The sequence below is a fragment of the Coturnix japonica genome, chromosome 13 (genome assembly GCF_001577835.2).
Source record: "Coturnix japonica isolate 7356 chromosome 13, Coturnix japonica 2.1, whole genome shotgun sequence".
Taxonomy (NCBI): Eukaryota; Metazoa; Chordata; class Aves; order Galliformes; family Phasianidae; genus Coturnix; species Coturnix japonica.
Genome location: NC_029528.1, coordinates 13,940,567 through 13,968,102, shown reverse-complemented (window position 1 = coordinate 13,968,102; position 27,536 = coordinate 13,940,567). Strand labels below are relative to the sequence as shown.

At 47.9% G+C, this 27,536-nt stretch overlaps 1 protein-coding gene and 1 long non-coding RNA gene across 2 annotated transcripts; one reads left to right on the top strand and one right to left on the bottom strand.

Moving 5' to 3' along the window:
• The first annotated feature begins 555 nt into the window (after positions 1–555).
• On the top strand, positions 556–22,068 carry ETF1 (eukaryotic translation termination factor 1). Its single transcript, XM_015876198.1, has 11 exons — positions 556–689; positions 789–912; positions 11,443–11,618; positions 11,844–11,983; positions 14,538–14,676; positions 15,472–15,662; positions 15,965–16,094; positions 16,831–16,986; positions 17,494–17,558; positions 18,647–18,794; positions 19,949–22,068. The coding sequence occupies exons 2-11, from the start codon at positions 827–829 to the stop codon at positions 20,029–20,031; spliced, it is 1,314 nt and encodes a 437-aa protein (XP_015731684.1). The 5' UTR covers positions 556–689; positions 789–826; the 3' UTR covers positions 20,032–22,068.
• A 3,642-nt stretch (positions 22,069–25,710) lies between these two features.
• Positions 25,711–27,478, bottom strand: LOC107320393. Its single transcript, XR_001558237.2, has 2 exons — positions 26,249–27,478; positions 25,711–26,145 (listed from the first exon to the last, which is right to left on the bottom strand). It is a non-coding gene; the product is annotated as an uncharacterized LOC107320393 (long non-coding RNA).
• Positions 27,479–27,536: the final 58 nt, after the last annotated feature.

Below are 27,536 nucleotides of genomic sequence, written 5' to 3'. Positions count from 1 at the left end.
CTGCAAACAGCAGTTGCCCATTGCAGCTCCATGCAGCCATAGCTTCACCTCGGTGCTCCATCCCCTTGTCCCATTACATGGTCACCTCAGTTGCTCTTTGCTGGCTGCGTGTGTAACCTGGAATAGTACAAAGCAAAGCCTGTATCTCCCTGTACCTGACGGGGAACACATCAGAAGCCATTAGAGGAGGCTGGAAGTGCAGATATAACACAAACCCCCCCTTTTCCTTCCAGTTGTGGCCATGGAGGCTGTGGGTGCCCCATCCCTGCAGGCTGGATGTGGCCCTGCACACAGCAGGGTTGGAGCTGGATGATTATTATGGTCCATTTCAGCCCATTCAGTTCTATCACACCCAGCTCCTGCTCTCATCTCTGACCCCAGCTCTTACCCCCTGCGCGGCCCCTTTAAGAGCCCCCTCTCTGTTCTCGCGAGACTTCCCCACACCTCGCCTCACCGGAAAACCTTGCAAACTACACATCCCACAACCCCCCGCGCGTTCCCTCCCGTCATCCAATAGCGTGTCGCTCCGCTCCCGCGCGGGGTGGATGGGGTGGGCGGTTCCCCCGGAAGTGATGTCACAGTCCCCATGTGAAGCCGATTGCAACACATGCAGCGCGGTGAGGGGGAGCGCGAGCGGCAGAGCGACGTCAGCGCCAACAGCAGCAACGCCGGGACGGAGCGGGACTGAGGTGAGAGCGGGGACAGAACGGAACGGGATGGGAACGAGCCGGGATGGGCCGAGCCGGGATTAATATATATATGTGTGTGTGTGTGATGTGCCGCTACAGGCCGCCACAACCGGAGGAGGAGGAGGAGGAGGGAGAAGATGGCGGACGATCCCAGCGCTGCCGACCGCAACGTGGAGATCTGGAAGATCAAGAAGCTCATCAAGAGTCTGGAGGCGGCACGAGGGTGAGAGAGGGGGGCCGGGCCCTCAACCCTACAGCCCTTAGCACACAGTGCTGCTCCCAGCCCCGCTGCCGGGCGCTATGAACGGCCGTACCGGGCACTAGTGAGGCCTCATGTCCCCCCCGGTGCTGCCGGCAGGTGGCCGGGTGGATAAAGCGGGTTGAGGCCCCGCAGCGCAGCCGCCAACGGGAGCGGTGTGTCCGGGTGAGGCGGAAGGGCCCCGCGGCCTCACGGGGCGGGCGGCCGCTCTTTGTTGGCGCTCTGCTCTCGCCCACGTTCCGCCGGGTTGTTCGGGCTGTTCGATCCCATTCTCCTTCCGTATGAAAGTGGAATGTTGGCCTTGAGCTTTAATGTAATTCTTTCAGCTGAAGTAAAAGTGTGGGCTGTTCCTATGGTGTTCCTCCTCCCCCCATGTCAGAGGGGGGTACAGGCCTGTCTGTGTGGGTCAGGGATTGCTCAGGCTTATTGCAGGAGCTGTAGGCATCGAGAAAAGTATATGCTTCAGTAAAGTAAAAATGAAGGGCAGCTCCTTAGCCAGCTTTATGGCTGCAGTTCCATAGGCTGCTCTAAATGGTGTTAAAGCAATGGAGGTGCTGCTGCCATCCTGCTCAGTGCACCCTCCTGTTGGTGGCTCTTTGAGCAGCTCCAGGCCAAAATGTCCCTGTTAGTGCTGGTGGAGTGGGCCGGGGAGCCATCCAGCTGGGAGCTCAGACAGGGAAGAGGGAAAGGAGAGGAGAACCGGAGCCAGATCTCCTTGAGTTTGTGTTTTTAATCTAATTTGTGATGTAGCCATGTAAGGGTTGGGGTGTGGGAGAGGGGAATGTGGAGCCGGGGCTGTCCTTGTCTCCTTCAGAGCTGCCTTTGGCTGCCTGAGCTGATCACTCAGCTGTGCCTTCATGCATTGCTGACAGCACGTGTTGTGCTGGCAAGGGTGTCATAGGAGGACGGCTCTTGCTGTGGAGCTGGGGGGGCTCAGGCAGCTACAGGCATCTGTTATAGAACGTGAAGACCCTTCTGCTCCCTGTATAGTGCTGAGGGAGGCTGGGCTGTGTCTGGGAAGTGTTCTCTTTCTGATTTTAACTGCAATGAAAGCATGTCTGCATTGAACAGCAGCTCTTTCTTTTCTCATCATTGGGAATAGGTGGATGTTGAAGAAGCCCAGGTTAGAACTGAGAAGTCTTGGAAATAAAGTGAGGTTGGGGTGTGGGGGATCCCCTGGGTCTGGGGCAGCTGCCCATTTGTCCTCCCCCACCCATCTGTGTTCCCTGGCACACCTGAACTTCATGTTCAAGATGAAGCAAGTGCAATAAAATGCATGTAGGACTTTTAGGTGAGCCCCCTGGTCCGGCATATCTACTAGATGTTGTGATACTCTTGTTTGTTGTGTGTGTTAGCTGCTAAACCACCTGGCTAAGGCTGCTGATGCCAGCAGTCCTTGCTGTAAGCAGGATTATGCCAGTTACATGTAAATGCATGTTCTGCTTTCAGGGAGTCCCAGCTGAAATTATCCTTCTGTCTTTGGGTCCAGTAAGGGGAAGAGATGCTGTAGCTGCTACCCAGAAGCATTAGGTTCACTGGCACTAGAGGTGTGAGCCAGTGAAACAGGCTTTTCCTGCCTTTGGGAGAGTCGCTTCCTCTTCCTGCCAAGTAGGAAGACCTGTTCTGGGGTGGGTTAGGGGGCAAAGCCTTTAAATAGGACGGCGTGGAAGCCAGGACTCCTTGGTGTCTCCACCTTCCTTTACTCATGTACTCCTAATAGTGACCCAGCAGTCGTGTCCCAGTTTCATGCACTGGTTGTTCCTGCAGTGGATCAAAGGACGGGAAATAGAGGAAGCTGGAGCTGGGCATTCAGGCTGTGTGTGACAGCTGGGCACTTCTGCTGTTTTCCAGCCATTTCTATAAAACCTCAATAAAATTTGTGGAGTATTCCCAGAATGTTAAGGAAGCACAAGAACAAGGAAATGCTTTTATCATGCCTGGGATAAATGAGGTAAGTGGCAGCGTGTGGCCAGAAAATGAGGAGAGAAGATTAGAGCTTCAGCTTTACCAGAAGCTCATCAGCTGGAGGGCAGTGAGGGGAAAGCTGCTGCTTGAATATTAAGGGAGCATCCTAGCAAGAATGTCTTGTTACCTTTTTCAAGCTGTGCTCTTCTCTGGAGAGCTGCTGTTACCAATGATCTCTGGTTAGCAACAGCCTGGCAAAACCAAACACAAAACCCAGCACTCCTCCAAACCTACCCCCAAGCCCCTCTCTCTGCTTGCAGGGGGTAGAAGGAGATGAATTTAGTGTCTCGCTCCTGAAAACAGAAGTGTCTGTTGTCTCTGTGTGCTCCTCCAAAGCAGAGCTGCGAACTGTCTGCCCCTGTGCAAAGTTAATGAGTTGGTCTTTCTGATATTGTGATAAGGGAAAGGGAGTAGCTGGTGTCTGCAGAATGTGTGTGAGAGGGGGCAGGTGGGGCCTGAGTTCTGTGCTTCAGGCTATTAATCATTCCAGCCAGGAGCAGATGAGGGTGTGAGGCCAGTGATGAGCAAGTTCTGCCCTTGTGAGAAGTTCAGCCCTTCTCTCTGGTAGCTCGAGCTGCTCAGATTCTCATCCAGCAGCTCAGCTTCTCCCTTACAGCAGCGTTCAGCTTTGAGCAGCCAGCAGTCCACAGTTGGTTTGTGTAACACACAGTTGCAGTGAAAGGCCGTGCCCCCCCGGTAGCTGCAGCTGTTTCTGCACTTGGATGTTGCAGCAGCTTGAGCAGAAGTGGAGTTCGCTGCTGTGTTTTTCCTTACCCTGTTTCTCAGGGCTTTTCTGTTATTGCTTCACACAGTTTTCCAGTGTCAGTATTAAACTGACAATCACTCTTTGTTCTTCCATGGTTCAGAATGGTTAGCAGGGCTGAGTTCAGTTTTTCTGCTCATGTAAGCTGTAAATGCTTGGCAGAATCAAGTAGCAGCAGCGACCAGCAGTCTCCTTTCAGGCTTAAGCCTGAGATGTCGCACTCGAATAAGGTTTGAAAAACTTCTCCAAGTGCAGTAAGGCAGGAAAATGGAGAAACAGCAAGAGAAGAGGGCAGTCGTGGTGTCTCTGGAGCCACAGGGAAGTGAAATGAGGCTGTTCCTGACTAGGGCTTGGATTTTGTCGAGTTGAAACTTCCATCTGCTCTATGGGAGAAACCAAATGGGAGGGAAATAAAAAGCAACCAGTAAAGAGAGGTGTGAAAATGTACAGGAATTCCTGCAAAATGAAATGTCTGATTGTTCTACAAGCTGACCCGTGGTGTGGTGCAGAAAGCTGCAATAGCATCTGGGCATCCCCTCAGCCCATCTGGAGCCTTGTTGGTCCTGGTGGAAGGGCCCACCTTTGGAATTGGCTTTGGTCTGCTGCTGCTTCCAGCCATGAGCGATAGTGATGGGAATCTGCTTGTGTGGAGGTGGGTGGTGGGCTGTGCATCTCTGCACCTTGTGCTGGTGTTACTCAGGCTGGCAGGGCTGAGACAATGCAATGGCCCTGGAGAACATGACACGTTGTGGTCTGTTCTGCTGTCAGCACAGTGGGCCTTGCCTTTGGTCACCTCAAAGCCCAAAGACTTGTGAACTGCAGGTGTTTCCAGCAGCTTTCACTTGTGTGGGGAATGTGAGAGGGGTATGTGAGGAAAGGACTGGATGGGTGGTGTGGCACACGGGGTTTATCTTTGCTGATAGCGAGTTCTGTGCTTGGGCTTTATGAGCCATCATTAAAGCGTGTTAAAGAGTGTTTAGGGAAGAGGTTATGATTTAAGTTCGTATCCGAGCTAAAGTGCTTTCTCAGTCCAGTTGTCTTCAGGGCCTTTTCCAAAGAAGGGCATGTTTCTGTTGGAAAGTCAGAATATTAATACTGCCTTTTGCTCTCAGTAGCATGAGGAGGAGCAGCAGAGAAGCTGGTGTGGAAGTAGCCCATGGCAGGGGGGTAAGTGAGGGCTGGTTGTTGTCTTGCACGTTGTGGCTGCCTGCTGAGGTCTGCCCTGCAATGGGGACAAGCTGTGTACACACTTCAGGGCTTGTATTTGGGGGTGGCTGGATCTGTGTCAACTATGGCTGGTCTGTGGCAGACAGGAGGGGCAGCCCCCATGTCAGAAGAGCTGCTGATGCCCTGCCTGCGTGTCATTGGCGTGCAGCACTTCCTGGGCCTTCTCACCTGCCTGCTCTACCTGTTCCTTTTGAATTATAGCAACAATTAGGTGCTGTTTTGAGAATACGTTCTAGCAGGTGGCACGAAATTACCTGCTCTGGGAGAACTGTTACGTGTCAGACGAGCTGCAGTCAGTGTTTTATAGCCTTTGGTAGTTTGGTAGCCCAATACCCTCCTTTACAACCACGTGAATCATTGCTGAACAGCATGATTCATGCACAGATCATCATTCACAAAGAGCTAATGAATGAGACCCTGAGTGCTGAAGACAAATGACGTGGTAGGAGATGGGAATGAACACCTCGAAAGAGGACAGTCTTTTTTGGCTTTGTGGCAACGGTTCTTTCTTTCCCCTGTTGGCTTCATATTCCCATGCAGCTCTGAGGCATTAACATCTTAACGAGCAAATCTGGATTTGTGCTTCAGTCCCTCAGTGTACATCTTGTACCCAACTGGCCCATTAGCATAATGCAACAAGTCTTTAAAACTTGGAGCATTAATAATTGGAGGGAGAGCAGGGGAGCTGTGTCAGAACCAGGCCTGCCAGTGAGTCACAAGTGTCTGAAGTGCAGAAATGTCTGTTCCACTTACTGGTAATTGGAAGTCCGGGCTTTCTGCATTAGGTCAGATGCAGCCAGTGAGGCCTATTCAGAACGTGGCTATGCAATTATCTTTGTGTCGTGTGTTGCCTTTGATCCAAGGATTTCAATGTGGTGTTGCTTCACCTTCCCCATGGGGTGCACAGTATCTGCTGGTGCTGATCAGACGTGCCCCAGTGATGTGGGATGAAGGCTGGTTCCCTCCTGGAGCCCCAGGACCCACATGGGACCCACACTGTTGCCACAGCAGCAGCCCAAGCACAGGAGCTGCTTGTAGCTGAGGTAGATCTTGGAGCAGGAGGTCAGGGTGCTGCTTGTGCTGAGCTCTGACAGCAATGTGTGCTGGGCCCATGGGCAAGGACTCAGTTACCTGCTACCTTCAGACAAGTGATACCTGGCCGAGTCCTGCCGTGTGAAGAAGTCAGTGACCCAGTTCTTCTGTTGCTGCCCTTCTGTCCCCGGGGATCGGTGTGTGCTGAGCTCAGGAGGCAGGTGCTGGCTGTGGTCCGGTGTCTGCTGGGGGGGCTGCACCACCTTACCAGCCCTTGGCATGTGCTTGTAGCTTTGCCTCTGCTCCTGGGCAGGAGCAGCCACCTACTGCCTCCCTGTGGGAAGCTCTCCCCTGCTGCTGGAGCTCACTCCATGTCCAGGGTGGGTGCTGGCGTGCTGCTGAGCTCCATAGCCCTCACTCAGCTTGCATGGCACCTGGGGGCTTTTCCTCGCTTCCTCTTTGAGGAGGTCAGTGGGTTAGGCTGAGAGGACAGAGTATCTCCTCAGGGCACTCCTAATGCCTGCCTTGAAGTTGTTTCTGGTTACACAGAATGCTTTGTATATCATCTTCCTGTAACATGGGACCTTCTGGCAGATGGGATAGAAGATTCCTGTCTAGGGCTCTGGGTCAAGGTTACAGCATGAGAGCGTGGTGCTGTGTGGACTGAGGCAGCAATAACTGCATGTCCTTGTGCTGTGCAGCTAAGGGATGTCCTTCTGTCCAGGGCAGAGGTGGTTTCCAGAACTGACTGTGGAATTAACCACTTGGCTTCCTGGACTTGAAGGGCTTCCCTTTCTCCACTTAAAGCTTAACACTGAAAAGTGCTCTTGAGGAAAGAATGGTTTGGTCTCCCAGCTCCACAATCCCTCCCCTGTGCCTGCTCTCCTCCTCATCTTCTGCTTCTTCTCTCCTTCTGAGATGATACTCGTTGGCTCACAGGATTTCTAGGAAAAGCTGCATTGCTTTTGCATCTGCAGTCATCTGTGTGGGTTTGGCATCTCAAGTGAACTTATACCACTTCCTATTTGAAGGAGGCTTTGTGGACATAAAGTCTTCAAAGGGCACATCTAAGACCTGTCTGTGCACTTCCCAGCCATAACTCATGATCTGTGAGAGTGTAATGTAGAACTTCCCTTAGGCAAGGTCAGTGCTGTTACACCCAGCCTTATATGAATAGGGAGTGTCTGGTGGCCTGTGTTCTGTGTGTGAGTCTAAACCAGCAATTTCATACTTGCTTGTACCAAAGGACATTTACTTTTTATAGCCTTTCATTCAACATCTCTGGATCAAAAACAAAAGTCCTCAGCTGTTCTTTTACATTGCTGAGCAAGGGCACGTTATCTGAAAGCTGCTTCACGCTTCTGCCGGCGTCTGGTGGTTGCATGTAGGCCTTGTGCTGCTCCCTTGGTTCCCAAGTAAAGCAAGGCATTTGTAAGCTGCTGCCTTGTAAAAATAAGCTCATCTCGAGTCACAGAGAACGGCTGACCTCCCTTGCCTCTGTGTCTCCATGTTATGCAGTGTGCTATTAGTGTAAACTGCTTCATTGTGGAAGAAGCACAGCTCAGCTGTTGTTGGTCAAGTCTCTGATGCCGTGGGGTGGGCCAGGAGCTGCTATTTATATTGCATGGCTGTTACATGAGTGCTGTCCCATGTCCCAGGAGGTCGGCTGCTCCTCGGGAGGAGAGGGGGGGACAGCTGAGCCAAGGGGACACGTTGGTGCTGCATTGGTGCTTCACGTGGGCATTGCCTTCAGGTTACTGGGCCTGTCTCTGCTGTGTCAGCTGGAGCTCTTTGGTCTGAGCAGCAAAGCTGAACTCCTGCAGATGGAGATGGCTGCCCGGAGCAGGAGGCTCAGCTGTAATGACACCTATCCATGGGATGCGTTTGGCTGCTTGTTTCAGATGTGATGCACTGCTTGCTGTGTGAATTGTGTTCTGTCAGGGTGGTTTCTTCGTGTTAAACTCAGAAGTGCAGACACAGCACCACTCCTGAGGCCGGCTATGGCCGGGGGCTCAGCATTGCTGACCAACTGGGTGAAGCACTGTCTGAAGTCTCTGCTTTGCTTCTGAAGAGCCCAGCGTGTCGTGCTTTTAGATCCTACAGCTGTTATGAGGCACGGTGGGATGGTGCATCTTAGGAAGTGTAAGAAGATGTCACACTAAAAACCTTCTGGAGGCCAAGGTACCCCTTTAAAGGAGCACCAGCAGAACTTGTCCCTTTGGTTCTGGACAAGACCAGAATGGATTCACACCTCACACACTGCTGCTCGCTGTGATCAGTTGCTGGTGTTTGTAGTTCCCTCTCCCACACAGCTCTGGTGGGTTTTAGGGGTGAAGCTGGAGGTTCTCTGGGATGGTAGGGGTAAATCCAGAGCCTGGATCAGGGCTGGAGATACCCACTAACTCCAGGCCATGCTAAATCTGAGCTAATTGCCCATTCCTGGCAGGGCTGGCACAGTGTGCTTAGTAACCATAGCACCCAGCAGTGAAGTGTTTCCACTTTTCCAGAGGTTGGCACTTAATTGCCCTCACCCTCCCAGTTTCTTTGCAGGTGCCCTCATTGCTTCCCATTGTTTTCTCCTCTGTAGTTCTATGAGCGGTGGCACATTTTGTGCTGTCCTGCAGACAAGGATGCCAGTTTCTTACAAAGCAAACATCTCAGCATTTTGGATCTCGGTACACATCCTTACATTGCAGTGGCAGCTATTTGGCTGCTGTGCTGGCGCTCTGAGCCCGGAATAGAGACAGCCACTGTCTGAAGCTGCTTAAAACTTCCTGGCGCAGTTCAGTCTGCAAGCATTAGCTTCCAGCTGATGGAGCAGAATTTATCTTGGGTGCACTGGAACCAGGGGGGAGAACCTCTTGGCAGTGCTGAGCAGATCGTAATGGGCAATGACCCGGGTCCCTCCCTGGGGGAAAACTGGGGGTGATGTGGGGCGCAGTCGGCTCGCTGTGTGTTTGATCCCTAGCTGCAAGTGAGTGCTTCCCTTAATCCAGATTGATTATTTAATTGTTCTCTCTAAGAGCTCAGTAATGAAGTTCTGCCTGGCGCTGTGCTTGCTGTGTGAATCGCGGTTGGCAGCAGCCTGCCAGGCACAAATGACCCATGTGCTCCTGGGTAGCAAAACCCATTGGTTTCAAAGAGTGCTGCTCACAGAGGCTGCACCAGCACGATTCCCATACAGTGTTCCTAGAGTGAATGTACTCAAACTCCTTCAGCAGCTGTGGAGGAGGACGAGGCATGGGAGGTACAGAAGTACCTGTCATTTTGCTGAGGCATTGGCTGCAAAGACCAATAGGAAACCCAGAGGCTGTATCGCTATGCAGAGATGCAGAGTACTTCCATCCCCCAAGCGTTTTTGAACCAGTGTTTTCTTAGAATTTCTTTGCTGCATTTTGTCTCTGAGGCACTTTTACGAGGTGGAGCTGCAGATTTTCAGACCTGGCTGTCCTGCAGGAAGGTCACGTGCAGGTACAAGCTTCCTTTGGAGGAGGAAAGCCATTTCTATGGCAGGTGAATGTGGTCTCTGTGATGAACAAGGCAGCTCTGCACCAATCTTCATCACCTGTGTGCAGATCTGCTTCAGCTGATGTCCCACTGGTCCAGGGACGTGCTCTCAAGTAGGGGTCAGATCTCAACCATGCCCACATGTAAAGAAGGGGGAGCTGAGCAGGCAGCAGTGGGTGCTGTTACCTCTAATGAGCTGGGCAGGCTGGCTGTGATGTGTACTGGCTGGGGCTGCCCCTCAGAGTGTGGGGATGTGGGTGGCAGTGCTGGGAGCTGAGCACCCACTGCTCTATGGGGCACTGCAGCAGTGACTGCCTGGAATAGCTTTGGCTGAGTAAATAGTGATGAAGGCACGTCAAACCTGAGAACTGCACTTGAAGTTGATGATGGAAGGTGCTTTTGGATATAAATCTGTGCCGGAGCTGAGCTTCCTCATCTCTGCTCTCAGAGGAAGAAATGAGCTTGCTTCAAGAGTGTTACTTAGAAGGAAAGTGACTCTACTTTTCTCAGATAGGCCTCACTCAAAGGAGCCTGCTGGGAGAGGGAGGCCGTTAGGTGTCCCCAAGGCGTGTGCCATTCACCAGGGAGCGAGCTGCTTTAATTGAGTGCTACATGCAGTATTCTTGGCTGGCATGACCTGGAAGTCTGCGATAGCTGTTAGGCAGCACAGAGCTCCTCCTGGGAATAATGCATGCGAGTGTCTCTTTACGACTTTCTTGATTAGTGTGTATGAGGATCTTGGATATTAAACCCAATTAGTTGTCTTTAAGGTCAGAGACTTACTTGACCTACCAGCATCTGATTCAAGTTGGCCTGAATTGAAGGTCTTTGGGAGAGCTGTGCAACTTCTGTAAAGAGGCCAATGAAGTGAGGCTTCCTAAAGCGCTTCCCTGCTGCCTCTGTAGCCCAAACACTTCATGTAGGGGCTGTGTTACAGCATTGCAGCTCCTTGTCCTAATAGAAAGAAAATCCCAAAGAGCAGAAGGTATTTTGGTTTTTCTCGTGGCTGAGAAATGCTGATCACTGTTGGTGATCCGGTTCACAATGAGTGCAGCTTTTGCTCTTGAGAAGCCTACAGGACGTGGTAGGTGTTTGATTTTTATGACATTAGTCTAAATGTGAAGTATGAAGCTTGGGCTGAATTTGAGATGGTGCAGAAGCAGCACTTCAGACATCTGGGATACTTCAGTGGCGAATGGGAGGTACCTGCTGGAAGGCAGACAGGAATGTCCCTCCTTTTCATTTTGGCTTTGGGTGGAAATGAACCACAGTGCTGCTTTTGGAAATAAAACCTCTGCAGGTTCCGTCCCAAAGCCATGAGAGAAACAAATATCAATCTTTTTTTTCCATTTAGCTTAAGCCAGCTCTGTGATTTGTGGGGTCTTATCTCCTGACTCTGTGCCTGGGGCTGGTGCTTCTGAGCCAGCAGTGCTGTTCTTAAGTACACTGTTATTTAAAGCAGGGGGCTTCCCTTGGAGGTGCAGTGTTAGCAGGGAAGTAGAAAAGAACGACTGCAACAAAATGACCTTCCAGTTCAGTTTTTTTGCGTTAATCTGAGGAGAACAATGTGTTCAAGCAACTCTTGGACTGGTTTGTGCTCCAGCTGTCTGAGAACAAATGGAATGGGCTTCAAAATGTCCTTAAAGTATGTGGCTGCATTGTTTTAAATAACTGCAAGCAGCCCTCAGCTGAAGTTCTGTTCTCCTCAAGTCATATGCCAGGTTAAACAAGCACCTTTTGGAGGACTTGACTGTAAGTGGCTAACATGAATTCTTGGTTATGGAGACAAGTCTTTTGAATAGCCTGTTATATTTTCTTTTCCCTCTCACAGTTGTCCAGCAGAAGATGAACTGCCCTGTTAGCAATGGGTTGAAGCATCCTCTGATTCTGGGGAAGCCACGGGAGGAGGGAGGAGACAATTGTTGGCGTGGAATGTGGTATGAATGCACAATGGTTCTTTGGCTGGTGGCTGCTCACAAACTGTCTTTTTCCTTTTTCAGCAATGGTACCAGCATGATATCGTTGATCATTCCCCCCAAAGACCAGATATCACGAGTGGCAAAAATGTTAGCGGATGAGTTCGGCACTGCCTCCAACATTAAATCCCGAGTGAATCGCCTTTCAGTACTGGGAGCCATTACATCTGTACAGCAAAGACTCAAACTCTATAACAAAGGTAACTCCTAGCGTCTGTGGCTGCTGGCAAACTTCCCCCACTTGGAAGCTGTCTTAAGTTCCTGTATACGTAAGCAGAATTCTGCTAATCAGATCTGTTAGCCTGTGCTGCTGTTCTGCTTTGGTATTCTGGATCTGCTGGGTGATGGCTTTAGGGGTAGCCCTTGGAAATGGGTAGTAAAGTGGCCCTTGCTTTTAAACTAAAATGGTGTTATATTCTGTGCAGTACCTCCAAATGGTCTGGTTGTTTACTGTGGAACAATTGTGACAGAAGAAGGAAAAGAGAAGAAAGTCAACATTGACTTTGAACCTTTCAAACCAATCAATACATCTTTGTATTTGTGCGACAACAAATTCCACACGGAGGTAAGAAGTTTCCTCTCGTCTACTGCAAAGCCAGTGGACAAGATGTCAGTGCTTTGCTAGATTCACTCAAACAATCCTCAGTGTGTGAGTCCATGGTTTGTAGAGCAGCTGCCTTTGATTAAGGTGTCCTGCTGCTGATGGCACTGAACGTCTCGTGACTGGCTGAAATGGAGAAATGTGTGATATTTGCTGGAAGGAGCTGAAGAGCTGAGTCCACCTCTTGCTATAGCTGGTTTTATGTCCCACTAAGCAGCTGCTGAGTTTGTGTAACCCGCAGACATTACCTCTTCACTGTAATTGGAAGCAGTCTTTTTTTTAAACCTTAGAGGCCCATAGATCTTATTCCAAGTCAGGCCTTAAAGTAATGCCAAGATAACTTCAGTGCTGCCAGTCTTGATAATAGATGTGTTACCTGAGACCCCTGATGAAGAAACCTGCATGTGCATCAGGAGTGAGGTGGGATTATTTTCATCCCGCATCTACTTATCTTAGTCAAATGAATGGTTTGAGGCATGTTTAAATTAATGTGGGTTCCTGTAGCTTTAACTGTGTGAGGTCCGTTTGTGTCTGCATGTTTTGGCTCTAGCAGTGGCAGTCTCAGAGTCTTCAGTAGGTGACGGCACTTCATGCCCGTGATGTTCAACACAAATAATGTGTGAACTGATCCACCTTTGACCTGTGAGGTGTGGCAGCTGGGTACAGCTCTTATGGGCTCAAGTCGAACTTGTGTGTCCCATAGGTGACAGAAACCAGGAGGTAGGTGAGAGTCAGGGGCAGAAAGCCAGGGGAGATATTTGTCCTTGCAGTTGTTGGCAGTGGGTGGATGGTGATAGGCTGCTTCTGCCCTATCAGGAAAGGGATTAATTTGGTCTTGGCCACAGCTCCTGCTTCAGGGCACTGATTCAATACTAAAAAGTAGCTGCTGCCCAGCGGGCTGTTCCCAGGAGGCAGCTGTTAATGCTCTTGCTGGTGTGTAGCACTGCTCAGCAGGAGAGTGCCAATAACTTGAGAGGAATTTTTGATAATTGATACTACTGATGACGTGATTACTAACAGCATCTTTCTGTGGTGGCTCTTTGCTCTCCTGTGTCTTATTTGAGCATGTGCTTTATTTTTACTTGGTATTGTCTGCACTGCGGAGTCAGATTTAGCTGTGAAAGCCCACTGCGTGCTACCTCAAGCAGTGAGATGATGTTAGCATTGGAATTCAGATTTGTCTGTGGTTGTTGGATTTGGTTGTTAAGACATGCTTTTAACCTGCTGGTTCCTGGTGTGTGGCTGGAACTCCAGACAGGGCATCTGCCAGGGCACGTGGATGTCATAGGGAAGTGAGGACAGGTCAAGGAGTGGAAAAAAGGGCACGAACTTCAGTGTTAGGCTGAAGTGGGAAAAGGAGACTTCCCAGGCTGAGGGAATGGAATTAAAGCACGTATTCCTTTTTTGTACTTGGTAAGTTGGGTGGTGGAATTGCTGACAGAACTAATGAAGAGGAAATTGGGGGAATTGCTGATCATTGGATACTTTAAGAATAAGAGGGAATTGAGAATATCAGAACCGTAGTCATTTGCTGTCTGGCAAGGGTATCTGATAAGATTTTCTCTAGACATGTTATTGCCTGTGTGAGACTGAAGTAACTTCCCCAGAGGGATATGAACCCTAATGTGTTTCTGAAGGCTAGGATTTACAATGACTTATTTTGATATCTTGGCTGGAGCGTTCATTCCAGTCACACGATTTGCTTGGCTCTGTCCCAGTTAAATAGATTGCAATGTAATATGCCACTTCCTCATCTCATTCATCCCTCTGCTGAGGAATTAATACAGAATATTTACTTTGGCCAGAAGATTCCATTAAACCTTAGTGTCTGTTTCTTTTAAGCCTGAAACCCGTAGACTTGGTTGTGTGGATTTTGGATAAAGATGACTGGTTTTTATTCTTGCTGCTCAGCCCAGTGATCAAGCTGGCAGGCATGCAGGCAGTTAGGGATCCAGTGGAGTAAACCACCATCACTCTTTCTCTATTAAATTGGTGACAAAGCAATTTGGGACTCCACAAGTTCTCCATCTGACTAATGTATTTCTGTCAGCATTCGATATAACATAAGAAACAAGATTCCCATTCTGTTCTTCTTGGACAAATAGAGTTGTGTGCTGTGTCTGCCAGTTCGGGTTGCCTTAAGAGGGAACAGCAGGTGACAGATTCCACTGCAAAAAGAGCTGAGGTAACCGCAGATGTCCCACACCAGCAGAATGAGGGCTAAGCAAGAAATGAGACAGTAAGGCTTTGCTGTTACACTTGATTGTGACCACATATGATGAGCTGGTAACACTGTGAAAACAGTTATCAAGCATAAGTGTTAGTTTCTTTCTGTATCCTTCATCATTGGAGGTGTAGCCAGGAGTAGTTCCAGCTTCTGAATCTGCCACCCTTTGATTTCTTTGTAAAAATCTTAGTAACTGTGTATTGAGCTGAGGTACGTTGTGCCTGGGAGTCATCTTGAGCCAGGATCTGCAGCAAACCATTTCTTCATGGTGACAGCACTTCTCTGTTCCAGGCTCTCACAGCGCTGCTTTCTGATGACAGCAAGTTTGGCTTTATTGTAATAGATGGTAGTGGTGCACTCTTTGGAACTCTTCAAGGAAACACAAGAGAAGTCCTGCACAAATTCACTGTGGATCTCCCAAAGAAGCATGGTAATGTACTGGTTCACCTCTAAACTGCTAAATACCGATGTGTTGGGAGGGGGATGTGAAGGTACAAGCAGGAGACTTAGCCTGGATGTGTACAGCTGAACTCAGTTCTTTGCTCCCTTGAAATCTGACAGCGAAGCCTCTAGTCTGAGCCTTCTGTCAAAATTAATGAATCACAGTAATGTGCAGCTGATCTCCTTAAAGGGCTACTTGTTATTTTTTTGATGCATCTGGTCATTTACTTCATTTGGGGATCTCAAGCAACAATGAAAAGCACAAGCCTGTTCCTTGCAAGAAGCACAGAGGCTCCAATTGTAGCTCCGTTATGTTGTGCTGTATTGCACTAAGTCACTAGTGAATTTAGCGAATTGTCTGTTAGCTACTCTTGGCTTATTGTCCAACCCCATAGCTATGGAGACAGACATATTCTCTGCTACAGAAACGCTGGGTAATGGTGTGTCAGTGAGGACGGTATGTGAGGCAGTGAAAATAGCTTTTACTGAAGGTACAGGATGTAGAGTGTGCAGATGTGCAACGTTTCTGTAGAGTTGCAATCTGTACTTAAATAAATAAACCTGCTGTGAGATGCACGGAGAAAAATCTTTCTGTGAACAAATAACTCCATTTGCTTTCTGTTCCAACTGAATGCCCCTAGCTCGGCTTGTGGCAGACTCATTCGGAAGGCTGCGTCTGCCCTTGCCTTCACTTATTCAGGGCCCAGTGGGGACCATGTACTAACAGCCTTCCTGAAATGAAAAGTCTTCTAAATTTCTACCTCACATCTGTTCTCTTGTGTAGGTAGAGGAGGTCAGTCTGCCTTGCGTTTCGCTCGTTTGCGAATGGAAAAACGACACAACTATGTAAGGAAGGTAGCAGAGACGGCTGTGCAGCTCTTCATTTCTGGTGACAAGGTGAACGTGGCTGGTCTCGTTCTAGCTGGATCGGCCGACTTCAAAACTGAATTGAGTCAATCTGACATGTTTGATCAGGTGAGTGGACGTCTCTGAGTAAAGCTCAAGCGTGTAAGTTGTTGGTAGTAACGTGGTGGTATCACAGTAGCTCTGGTGTGAGATGCATGCCCAGAAACAAGTAATCTTGATGCCGTAAATGATTTTCCTCTTCTCTGAAAGCTTTGAGGTCCCTCTGACTCAGAACAACCCCTGCTTACAAGTGAACAAAATAAATTAATGATGTGACTCTTGCCAGCTATTTATTCTTGAGGTGTTATGAGGTAGTTCTATTTATGGTAAAGCTGTCTAATACTTTTTGTCTCTTTTTTTTTCTTGCTTAGCGGTTGCAATCCAAAGTGCTCAAACTAGTTGACATTTCTTATGGAGGAGAAAATGGATTCAATCAAGCAATCGAATTGTCAACTGAGGTCCTCTCCAATGTGAAGTTCATTCAAGAGAAAAAACTAATAGGTATCTGACTACGTATTTAGTGTTTTCCTGACCCACATGTACTTTGAATGATCTTGTTTTAGGCCTGGCTGAATGGATGCATTTCCTGAATTGAAGAAAGCACAGATTGTGTGATGCTTTCTGTTCTCCAGACACCTTCTTAAATGCTGCAGGATTTAATGTCACTTTAAGAAGTGTTTGCTTTGTTGCTGTTTTCCCCACCGGGGCTCCCCTGACCTCCTGTCTATCATTTAATCAGCAGCTGCCTTAGTTTCAAGCGTTCTGGTGACGTTGGGATGGGAGGGAAGAAAACATTTCCTCAGATTGCTTGCATCTGCAGCATAAGAATTAAGATTTGTTTTTAAGGTGGCAGTAGAAATGATCTCTTGTCTGACTGTCAGCAGAGAGATGCTGTTCATTTGAAAGTATGAGAGAGCAGTAGTAACATAACAGTAGCTACCTTACACTAGAGAGAACACATCTAAGTAGTGTTTGCTGGTGGATCAGTCCAATTGGCTGTTCCTTAGTTAAGGTAAGCCTTCAAATGGATTGAGATTTCTGACAGGGCAGGATTTGGTAGAATTAATTTACTGATGATGAATCTTCTGAGTTGCATGCTCTGCTAAGTTGTCATACACCTGTTTTTCCTACAGCAGCGTTGCAGTTCTGTTTCTTCTTGCAGTCAGATCAGGCTTGTTAAAAATCCATGTGGTGTGAACTTTGTTCATGACAATCTATTTGTATTACTTGGCTGCAGGACGATACTTCGATGAGATCAGTCAAGACACGGGGAAGTACTGCTTTGGCGTTGAAGATACACTAAAAGCATTGGAGATGGGAGCAGTAGAAATACTGATAGTTTATGAAAATCTGGATATAATGAGATACGTTCTGCACTGCCAAGGCACAGAGGGTAGGTGGTGCTTCTGTGGGACTGGATGGCGTACCCACCTCACTTGGGTAGACCTTGCTGGAGAATATCCTCAAGTAGATCTTAAGAAACAGGTTAAGGGAATGTTGTGTAGGCCCAAATCTAACTTGCAGCTTCCCTGCTGTTCTAGGGAATAAGTCTAAAACTAACAAACTTCCATTGTGGAGAAAAGAATTGCAGTGCTAGGGTGACAATTTGTCATAACACTGCCATTGTCTGTCTTTCGCTTGTGTAAGTATAAATGCACTGATACCAGTGCATCACAGAAGGGAGACTGACTTGAGTTCTATGGCCATTAGATTTTTGTGGCTGTTGGGTGGGTTTTTTTCCCTTTACACACTGGTGTACCTTGTTCAGCTTCTCACAGAGCATCTGCTAGGAAGGAAGGCAGTGTCAGCCCTCTGTGTTGTGGCTCTTCTGGTCTCCTACTGATTTCAACCTGCTTCTGATAGTCTCATCTAACCTATTATTTTTTTTCTATCTTTTCAGAGGAGAAGATCCTGTATTTGACACCAGAGCAAGAGAAGGATAAGTCCCACTTCACAGACAAAGAGGTACTTTGGCTTTGCAGGTGGTACTGTGAAGTCAGACTGATTGTCTGACTTAGTTTGTCACAAGCGTGTGATGGTGACCTTTCATGCTCTCAGAGGAGACCTGGGGAGGGTAGTCTGTGGCTCCTCAAATTCAGCTTCAATATAACCCCTGGTTTGGGCTTTTCGGTCTAGTCTTTCATCCTGCTTGTTCGGAGGCTGTGTAAATTAGGTTAGGTGACAGGCAAGATAGTGTCTTTGACCACCATCAACCCATTCATCAGAGGAGTTTGGTAGCTGCTCTGTGTCATATGGTCCGAGGTCCCAGATATTACACCCTGCTCTTTGTTCACTGCTTCAGTCAATATAAAAATGTATCTGTCATTGACTGTCGATGTGTTTCATGCCTTTACGGGCTGGAAAGCCTCAAGAAGGTGGATCTGTATTGTTTGATAGCAGTGCAAGTTGGGCAAAAGTCTGTCCCATATAAAAATGGTGGTCATCTTTATCTTGCATTAGGACCCTCCAGCACAGCCATTCCTAGCTGCTTTTTCTCCTTTTGGGGGTAACTGCCTGTTCCTTCTGTGTGCAGAAGGTTTACGTTATTATCTGAAGTGATGTAGTGTTTCTATGCCAATAATCACTTGACCTTCTACTTACAACACTATGCTTTTTGCCTCTGTATTTGCATAGACCAGTATTTCCCAGAGTAAACAGTGCCTGGTTAGATGAGTGCCAATAAGCTGTTTGCTGGGTACAAAGTAAATCTAAAGAAACAGTGAAAACTAAGTGCAGTATGAGGTGACAGCAGAGTGGAAGAATAAACACTTCCTCACTGACTTCCGTGGTATGGAAGCCCAAAACAAGAGCCGTCAGTATTTAATCTCTTAGCACCAGGAGTCTTGTGCTTGTGCCAGCAATCTCTACTACTGAGACCCTGGCAAATGTCATACTGCTCTGACCTGTAGAGCATGAAGGGCTAATGTGTCCATCTGAAGACAGACGAGACACTGATGTAGAAGGCAAAGACAATTTGCAACGTGAGTGTTATTGGCAGTTAATATGCAATGACTATAACATTATTCTTTTCTCCTCCCCAAATGTCTGCATAGACTGGCCAAGAACACGAACTGATAGAAAGTATGCCCCTTCTGGAGTGGTTTGCAAACAACTACAAGAAATTTGGAGCAACATTGGAAATTGTTACAGACAAATCACAGGAAGGATCCCAATTTGTCAAAGGATTTGGAGGAATCGGAGGTAAACCGCAGAAGGAAAATGCTGCTGTGTTTTGTTTTTCTGTAGTGGGTGATCTGATAATTTGGTTCCAGCACAGATGGAGAACTAAAGAGATGAGTCCTACTCTTATAATCATTACACCAGTTTAAGAAACCTGTGTTTAGCAGGGATCTCCAGTGTACATTCCACAAACAGTGAGATGATGGCACATGTTAGGCAGCTGTCACTTCCAAGCCATTCCTTAGATTGTTTTGCCCTTCAGGGTGCGGGGAGGTCCTTCTTTCCAGCTGCTGAATTTCAGAAGGGCTGTGAGCTGCTTCCATCTGTATGTACAGCTGCACTGTGGAACGCTATGCCCTACTATGTAGAACCGGTGTGTGACAAACACAAGTCTCATTTTTGAAGCAGATGGATATATTACTTGTCTCTCAAAACTGATCTGTATTTTGCCCTCCAGTCTGAAGCTTCTTTTCAAAAGAAGGTATTATTAGACCAACTTTATGGAGAAATAAAGGTTCTGCAGTCATTCAGTCCATCTCTTAAACTCACCAAGAAGCTTAGCTTGTAGTCTGTTGGAGGTGCAGGTAGTTAACAGTCTTCAGTCTGACAAAAGTCAGGGGTTGAAGGGTTTGAAGAACAGCACTCAGAGGAAATAAGCTTGAGGAGTTTGGCTGTGTATGGAACAGCAGGCTTCTAACCTTCTGAGGGTTTGTAACTGTAGGAGTCTTCTGGTCTTGTCAGATCCAGGCTCTTTGCATGGTGGGATACTGTTTAGTTCAGATAATGCTCCATTGTAAAAGTTGCTCTCTGAACATAACTGCTAGGCCTTAGTCAAAGCAGTCGTGTTAGGGCAGATGAGCTGTATCTGGTGCTTCTTGGAGGTGCAGTCCTCCTAGAAGTGGACCAGCTTTGCCATAAGGAAATTGCTCTGTGCTAGGCAGGTAGGTATTTCTCTTGGCAGTATATTATGTTGAGCTGTGACACGTGGCCGTGGCGTTTGCACTACTGTAGTGTCTGCTATCAGCCACCAGCCTGTACCTATCTTGCTATACAAATGCAAAGTTAGCTTCTGCAAATTCAGGTGAGAAACTTGATGTACAGGGAGGGAATAAACCTGTCAGTGCTGTCCGAGCTCTTTGAGTTTGGAAGAAGCTAAAGTGTGTTGTTTTTACCAGGTATCTTGCGGTACCGAGTGGACTTCCAGGGGATGGAATACCAAGGAGGAGACGATGAATTTTTTGACCTTGATGACTACTAGGTAGTCGACCTGGGTCCGGCAAAAACGTGCCTCGCCCCTCCAGCATCCAACCCAAGGAGCAAACTCATGGTGGAAAACACGACAGATCCCTGCCTTAGAATTGGAACATTTCCAGAACTTGATTCACAAGCATTGGATTTAAAAAAAGCAAAACCCTACACTTTGATTTGTCATAGTGTCAGTACAGCAGCAAACTACTAAGTTCCTATATGCCACTTCGGACTAATTTAAAAAGAATCCCAATTTTTACTTTTACTCAATGGTGAAATTGGTTGCTCTTGTATTTTATGAGAATGATTTTTTTAACCTTCATGATGCATTAACTGCTGTAAACCTCTTCCTTCAAAAAATTAATAGAAATAAGATCCTACTGGTTTGTTTCTTCTTACTTTGATTGGAGAAATCAATTGCTGCATTTTGCAGCAACGTGACCCATTTACATGGCATTCTCAGCTTAAACTGCAGAAGAAGAAATGTAATGAAATTGGAGCCATTCATTCTCTTCAAAAGAGTGAGGAAGCACTTACCTGTGCTAGCTTTATGAGGTGTGGCTTGCAAATTCAGATGGTCTGGGGAGGCTTACCAGCCAAACGTGCTTTTGCCTACGTGCAGAAGCACTGCCCTTACAGACTAGGAAAAATGCACTTCACTGATTGCAATGAAAATGCTGCTGAGGTCTTTGGGCTTAATTGGATTTGAGCAGTGCAGCCTTCAGGATTTTTTTTTTCCAGTGTTGACAAAAATAAACATGATTTAAGTGAAGTAAGGTACACTTTGTTTTGTTCCTCAATCATTTTATTTTGGTTTTGCTTTAGGACTGCGTAAGGTTTCCTTGATTATGTGAATTTGATTGAACCCACAGTTCTTCAATGGAAGCGGGTGATTTCCAGAAATAATCAGTAATCTGAGTCCTTGGCTGAATCCTTAGTGCTGGTGATTTGGGCTGCTTGGTGTTGAGGTGAGCTTCAGCACAACCCACCAAGGCGTCCATCTCCCAGCACTAAGGAATTCCGCTGTAGTGGCTCTTAAGTGTCCTGTAAATCTGATGCTGAACTCTAATGAGCCCTTAACGGGTTAAAAATTCTGGTTGCATCGAGACTCCGAAGCTTTTCTTGTCATGCCTACTATATAGGATGCGTTTTGATCTGGTAGGAATGGCCAAGGATTTTTTCAGGTGGTCCTGCAGGTGGAGTTAGCACTGGTGCAAGATGATGAATGTCTTGCTTCTTTTGGGGGTTATTGGGTTCTTTGCTGGGCACTGTGACACCTTCGTGCCTGGCAGTTCTGTTCTTTGCTGGGATCACTCTGAATGCATCAATCAAAAGCAGCTTCTGTTGCTATAGTTGCATACCTGCCTATTTTATTTTATTTTTTTTCCAATAATCCTGTTTCACTTGAATGGAGGAGGAGCTCGTCTTAAACTTCTGCCACACTGTTCTTTGAGGTCCAAAATTACTGTCATTGTGAGCAATATAACTTGTAACCCTGGTTTATAAGCTGGCAGATGGCTTTGCTGTTGTTTTCACATCAAAGCTGGAATCTCTCTCGGAAGGTGTGACTGGGTCTGCCATAGGTGTGCACAAACCCAGCTTTGAGCTCACCTGCGGCCTTCACAGCAGTATGTTCTGGATTTTGCCATTGTAAATGGGTCTAATGTGACATGACAAGACCAGAAAAATTGGGTGTAAATTTCCATTTTTTGAATATACTGCTTGTTGTTTCACATGATACATTAGGGTATGCAGCTCCTTTTTGTAGTTTTTATTTTTACTATTTAAGTTTGGAAATGATGCCAAATTTTTGTATTTCTTTAATCAATGTGTTCTCTTCAGTGATATATATTGCATTATATATTGATGTGTATATCAATATATACTGATATGTATTACACTTACACATACAAACACATTAAATGGGGGTGAAAAATCCTAGCCTTCGCATACTATATAGCCTCTGCAGAGAGATCCCAAGCAGTGATATCTTGGTGTTGTGATGTACAGAAATGGAGAAGAGTATTAAACCATATTTAAGAATATAGTATGGACTCCTGATTTATTTCCTTTAGTCCAGGGAACGCCTGCTTTACTCTGTATTATTTATGCCTGCAAGGCTTCAGATCCGTATGTGAGCTTTAAGGTTGCTGCTACATAACTGAGCTTGAGAACACCTTGTGCTGAGCTGTGGCAGAAATTTGACTTGAGAGGGGGATTAAAGAAAACACACCACACCAATAAAAAGTTGAGAAGCTGTTGTGTGTATTATCTTACCTTACCTAACGTGGTCTTTTAGAACTGTTATGGAGCTGAAAAAAATACTTTGCAGGTGCAAAAACTGATGCTTAGTGCTCCCGTCACAAATCACCTTTGTGCTGAGAGGCCCCTGTTACCCAACCCTCCATGCAGGACTAACCCAGATCAGAGCTGTACTTGCTGCACTCTGGCCTACCTGCTGTGCTTTTTCCTATATCCAAAATAGATGCATTGATGGCTTTGCCAGGGCCGATACGTAAAATATGCCATCAATAGCAGGAGTTCTAAGCCTAAGTTCTAGCCCCCCACTGCTCTCACCTGGTAGTGATTGTCTGAAGCTGAGCACCCACCCTTGTGCTGCAGTGCCGAGACAGCAGGAATGTGTGCTGCGGTTGCTGGGCTGCTCTTCCTTTCCATGTAGGCTAATACTGCAATAAGATTTGCTGCTTCTCTGGGGCAGTTTGATAAGGAGTTCAGCTTCTGAGCCCCCTGCCTTGTTTCTTGGTCTGTGCTGTATAGGCCGGTGGTTCTGGGGTTCCTGGGTGCTGGAGGCTGTGGAGCTGTGGCGTTTCTGCTGATAAGATAAAAACCATGCACAGAATGCTTGCTGTGTGCATCCCATGCTCTCTGCCGCCCTGGTACAAACAGCTGACTGCATTCAGCTTGTGGTGCAGATCAAAGCGTTGAGCTGAGATCAGCATGAAATGAGGCATCCCATCGGTCAGGGCACATCATGGGAGAAGCAGGAAACGTGCACCCGGCCTCACTGCTTGCTGTAATCGAGCTGTGGATGTGTGTTGTTTTCTGGAACATCACACTTTCCTCAGTTAACCTTTTAATGACACTACCAGCAAACCTGATTTCTGATGTTCAGTTCTGAATTCCAAAAAGAGGAGCAGCAGAGCCTGGCTGTTGTGGAGGGATGCCTGAAAGCTGTCTAGTTCATTGTCACAGGAGCTGCATGCCAGACCTCTGCTCTTACCTCCTCTACTAATCTACATGGTTGCTTCTCATATCTCTTCCCCTTCATGTTTTAGTGAGGAAACACAACTTGGTCTGCTTTGCAGAGCAGCCATGTGAGCGGGGCTGGGTCCCCTCACTGTGTGTGTCTGGCACCTTCCAGCTGGCAGATAGCAGTGGCACTTGGATCCCTAACATCACCCAGGGATGTGTCAGCAGAAGGATGGGGCCACTGAGGAGAAAAGTGATGAAGCTATTGCTTGTAGCTGCTGACATAAGGACACTCATCCCTTTAGCCCTTCGGAAACTGCTTTTGTTGCAGGCTCGCTTCTGTTTGAGTTGCAAGGGTCAGCGTTAGCACGTTTGAAAGTCTCTGACAGTGTCATTTGAAAGCACTGACTTAGTCTTTTTTTCCGCCCTGAATAGTGCCGTGGGCTCAGAGTGGTGACGGGCACCTATTCTGCCTGGCATGTGCACAGGACATCACCCTGCAGAGCTCAGAAGTGACCATGTGTCACCGCAGCAGCTCACAGAGTGGGTGGTTTGTGCTTAAAAGCCATGCAGTGTGGCTCCAGCATCCCTGCTAACTGAGCATCCTCCTGCAAGGGATCTGCTCAGGCTTTGCTGGCTGAATTTCTATTTTATGCAAAGTTAAGTCTGTCCCACTCTTATTGCATCCCCCTGTCCAGTGTGAAGTTGGCAATGTGTGTTCAGGTATTTGGATCATAGTCTTTTAAAACAGTTTCTGTTTTTAAAACAGTTTTTTGGTTTTTTTTTTTTCAAAGCTGTAATTACAGCCAAATTTTGCCCTTTAGAACTCATTATTCAGGGTGCTGGAGCCCGGCCTGCATGTTGTCACCATCAGCCTACAGCTGCCATTGTCCTGGTAAGCTGAGCGCAGCCGGCGGCGCTGGAAGGCAGCTCTGGAATTTCGCTCTGCTATTTTTAGTCGGTGGCAAAAAACTGCACTTCCAACACTTCTGAATCTCTGACGATGCGTAAATAAATGAAAGGGCAAACACCGGCCTCTCACTAACAAAGGGACACACAGTGACCTCACCTGCATGGGGTCAGCAGGGACGAGCCCCTCTCCTTGCTGCAGGGCTGCTCTATGGAGCTGTCTGATTATTGCCACGCTGAGGTTGCTGCTGGCTTCTTGCCTTTCTCCCTGTGCCTCTTTGCAGGCTGCTTCCCTTTGGCTACTCTCCAAATAGAGGGAGATTTCCCTCAGTTCCTGGGGTGCTGTGCCTGCTGGCCGGCTCCTGGAGCAGCTGTGGTCACTCCATGGATGTGGCAGCTCTGAAATGGGGACGTGGAGAGCAGAGCTCCTGAAGGATGCTGTGTGTGAGTCTGGGCTGCTGAACTATTTGGCAAGTGTTGGATTATTCTTTTCAACTCCATCGCCTCTAAAGCTGCAAGGCAAAACCTGTTTCTAACCCATGGTTTCTCTCTTTTAATGTCAGGACCCCATCTCTTCCTTGTCACTTTTTTTCCTCCCTCTTTCTCCACAATGATGTCTTATCTCCACTAAATCTTCTTATTTTTTTATAGCAGGATGGATTATGTTTGCAGCTTAATGAATTTTAAACACTTTCCTCCCATGTGCTCTGTGCCTCCCAGGTGTGACAGAGCCCACAGGGATTGCACAGATCTTTGTAAAGCCATGGGTTGCAGGGATGGCACTCCTTTAGGCCCACCTCTCCATTTCCAGGTTCCTGCTAGAAGCTGGGACTGCCTCCTGTGGAGAAAACTAAGACATGTCTGGAAAGATGTGACAGCACGTCTACAGAGGTGTGAAAACAAATATATTCCAGGCATCCAAGTTAGAAAATAATGAGGAGGGTGTATGGTTTTGACTGTAGTGGAGCTGGAGACCTCCCTGAGCACTGCAGGGTGCAGAGCAACAGTGCTGGGACGGCTGGGTCACAGCCCATTCCTGCTGGTTTGATGAGGGCTGACCATAGGTCTGCATCAGGCCAGCTCTGCTGCAGCTTTGGGGTGATTCTCACTGCCCCTCATTGCAGTGGCTGTGGGAGCTGTGTGTGCAGCGATGGAACAACCCCAAGGCTGCTCCAGCACACCCCACCCAGCCATGAGTCATGGGATCCGGGCACTGCAGCTGGGCACAGTCTCATTTCCCACACCTGATCTCCATTTCCTTCCCTGATCCATTATCTCCACATCTACATTCAACAAACAAGGGCACGGGAGGAGCAGCCTGTGTCTGGTGCAGGTGGGTGCTCGGAAGCCCATTCAGCAGCACTGCTGCCTGTGTCCAGTCATGCAGCATCCTGGTGCACAGCAACCACACACACTTTGTTACTCCAGCCCTGCAGGGTCCTGCTGTGCAGGCCCTTCCTGCAGCCCGAGCTCAGGGCTCTGTCCTGACCAGCCCCATAAAGCAGGTGCAGGAGTTGTTACACATCCAGCTCTTTATGGAAATTAGAATAAATCATCAAACTTTGTATCATCCATTTTGGATACAAAATATTTATTGAAGGAGGAAGAAACATTTTCATAGTTGTAGTGTGCTGGTCCCTGACCTAAGAACATTTGCTTGTATCTTGCTCCTTCCAGCTCTAAGTGAAGTAATATCGTTCTGCCAGCAGGGGTATTTGAATGGGATCTGCCTTTCCTTCCCTGCACTGCAGTGCATTACTATCATTGAGCAGCCTGCTGCCCCTATCCAGCAGCCGAGTTAATCGAGATTTAGAGCACACACCCCAAAATGTGCTCTTCAAATTGTAGTGATTCACCAGAGCAAAGTGCTTGACTCTACCAAAGCCAAGTGATTCAGCAGAATATTCTTTGTATCTCAGACTAATCAAAGCTCTGGTTCTTCATCCACCTTGTTAAGCCTTGGGTTGGAGGAACCTCTTTGTTTTGAGAAGGTCGCCAAGAGCCTCTGAAACAATTTGAAGTTACAAATAAGAAGCTGTATGTCATGTAGTCTCAACCTTCCAGGTACGCAGCACAAAACCCAATAATCTGATTTTTATAGTGCTTACCTTGATTCCTGCCAACACCTCTTTCTTGTTGTTATTTTTCTACCAGCGTTGATGCAAGTTACACCTTTTTGCCCAGGTTTCCTCCAACAGCTTCAGAGTCCTGCAAGTGCTCCTGTAGCTCTTCATGCATTAACCACAGCTCCATGCAGGCTGCCAGGCCACGGATTCACCTCCCTTCAAACCTCTGGGGGAACATTTGCCTATTTCTTTTCTTACACATTCAGCAATGCTTTGTGCTTTCAGAGGACAACACATCAGTGCCTTGTCCACACAGCACAGTGGTGTTCAATGCCTTGTCCATACAGCACAGTGTTGTTCAATGCCTTGCACACACAGCACAGTGTTCAATGCCTTGCACACACAGCACAGTGGTGTTCAATGCCTTGTCCATACAGCACAGTGGTGTTCAATGCCTTGTCCATACAGCACAGTGGTGTTCAATGCCTTGTCCACACAGCACAGTGATGTTCAGTGCCTTGTCCATACAGCACAGTGATGCTCAATGCCTCATACACACAGCACAATGGTGTTCAATGCCTTGCACACACAGCACAGTGATGTTCAATGCCTCGTACACACAGCACAGTGATGTTCAATGCCTCGTACACACAGCACAGTGGTGTTCAATGCCTTGTCCATACAGCACAGTGGTGTTCAATGCCTTGTCCATACAGCACAATGGTGTTCAATGCCTTGCACACCCAGCACAGTGTCTAGGTGCAGTGTAGTTCTGTAGGCAGCTCTGTGACACAGCATTGTCCCCATCAGCACATCTCTTCCCTGTATTATGAATTAACGCACTTTATGCTCGCTCTGTCTCATATCTGCTGTTCCATTTGGTCCCTGGAGCGAACAATGACAGTGAGCAGCTCAGGATCTCTACAGCAACCGTGGAACAGCTTCACCTGCCAGTCGTTACTTGTAGGCCGCGGTGTGAAGGTGTGAGGAATCCAGCCCAGCTGTAGCAGGAGGGGCTGTGTGACATGTGTTCCATGGTGATGTTAATTGTTGTGGTGAGGGCTGAGGTGACACCGCGTGCTCTCCCATCACAATGATGGCACCGTACACCTGTGGTGTTTCCCAGCCCGGCGCCATTTTCTCTCCACACACCCAGGCCGCCTTCCCGGGGAGCCCCCAGCAGCCAATAGGAGCTCGGCACCGCGGGGGGCTGCTGGGAATTGTGGTCCGCTACTAGGAAGCGGGCGCCATGTTCTTCCGGGCGTCGTGACGTCACGTACGTGCGTGCGTGTGCGCGCGCTTGGAGGGGGGGTGGGCGAGCGGCGGCGGG

Coding starts and splice junctions, on each gene's coding strand:
- ETF1 (XM_015876198.1), top strand. CDS start 827: ATGGCGGACGATCCCAGCGCTGCCGACCGCAACGTGGAGATCTGGAAG. Junction 11,984..14,537: donor ACAACAAATTCCACACGGAG/GTAAGAAGTTTC, acceptor TCTCTGTTCCAG/GCTCTCACAGCGCTGCTTTC. Junction 16,095..16,830: donor TCAAGAGAAAAAACTAATAG/GTATCTGACTAC, acceptor ACTTGGCTGCAG/GACGATACTTCGATGAGATC.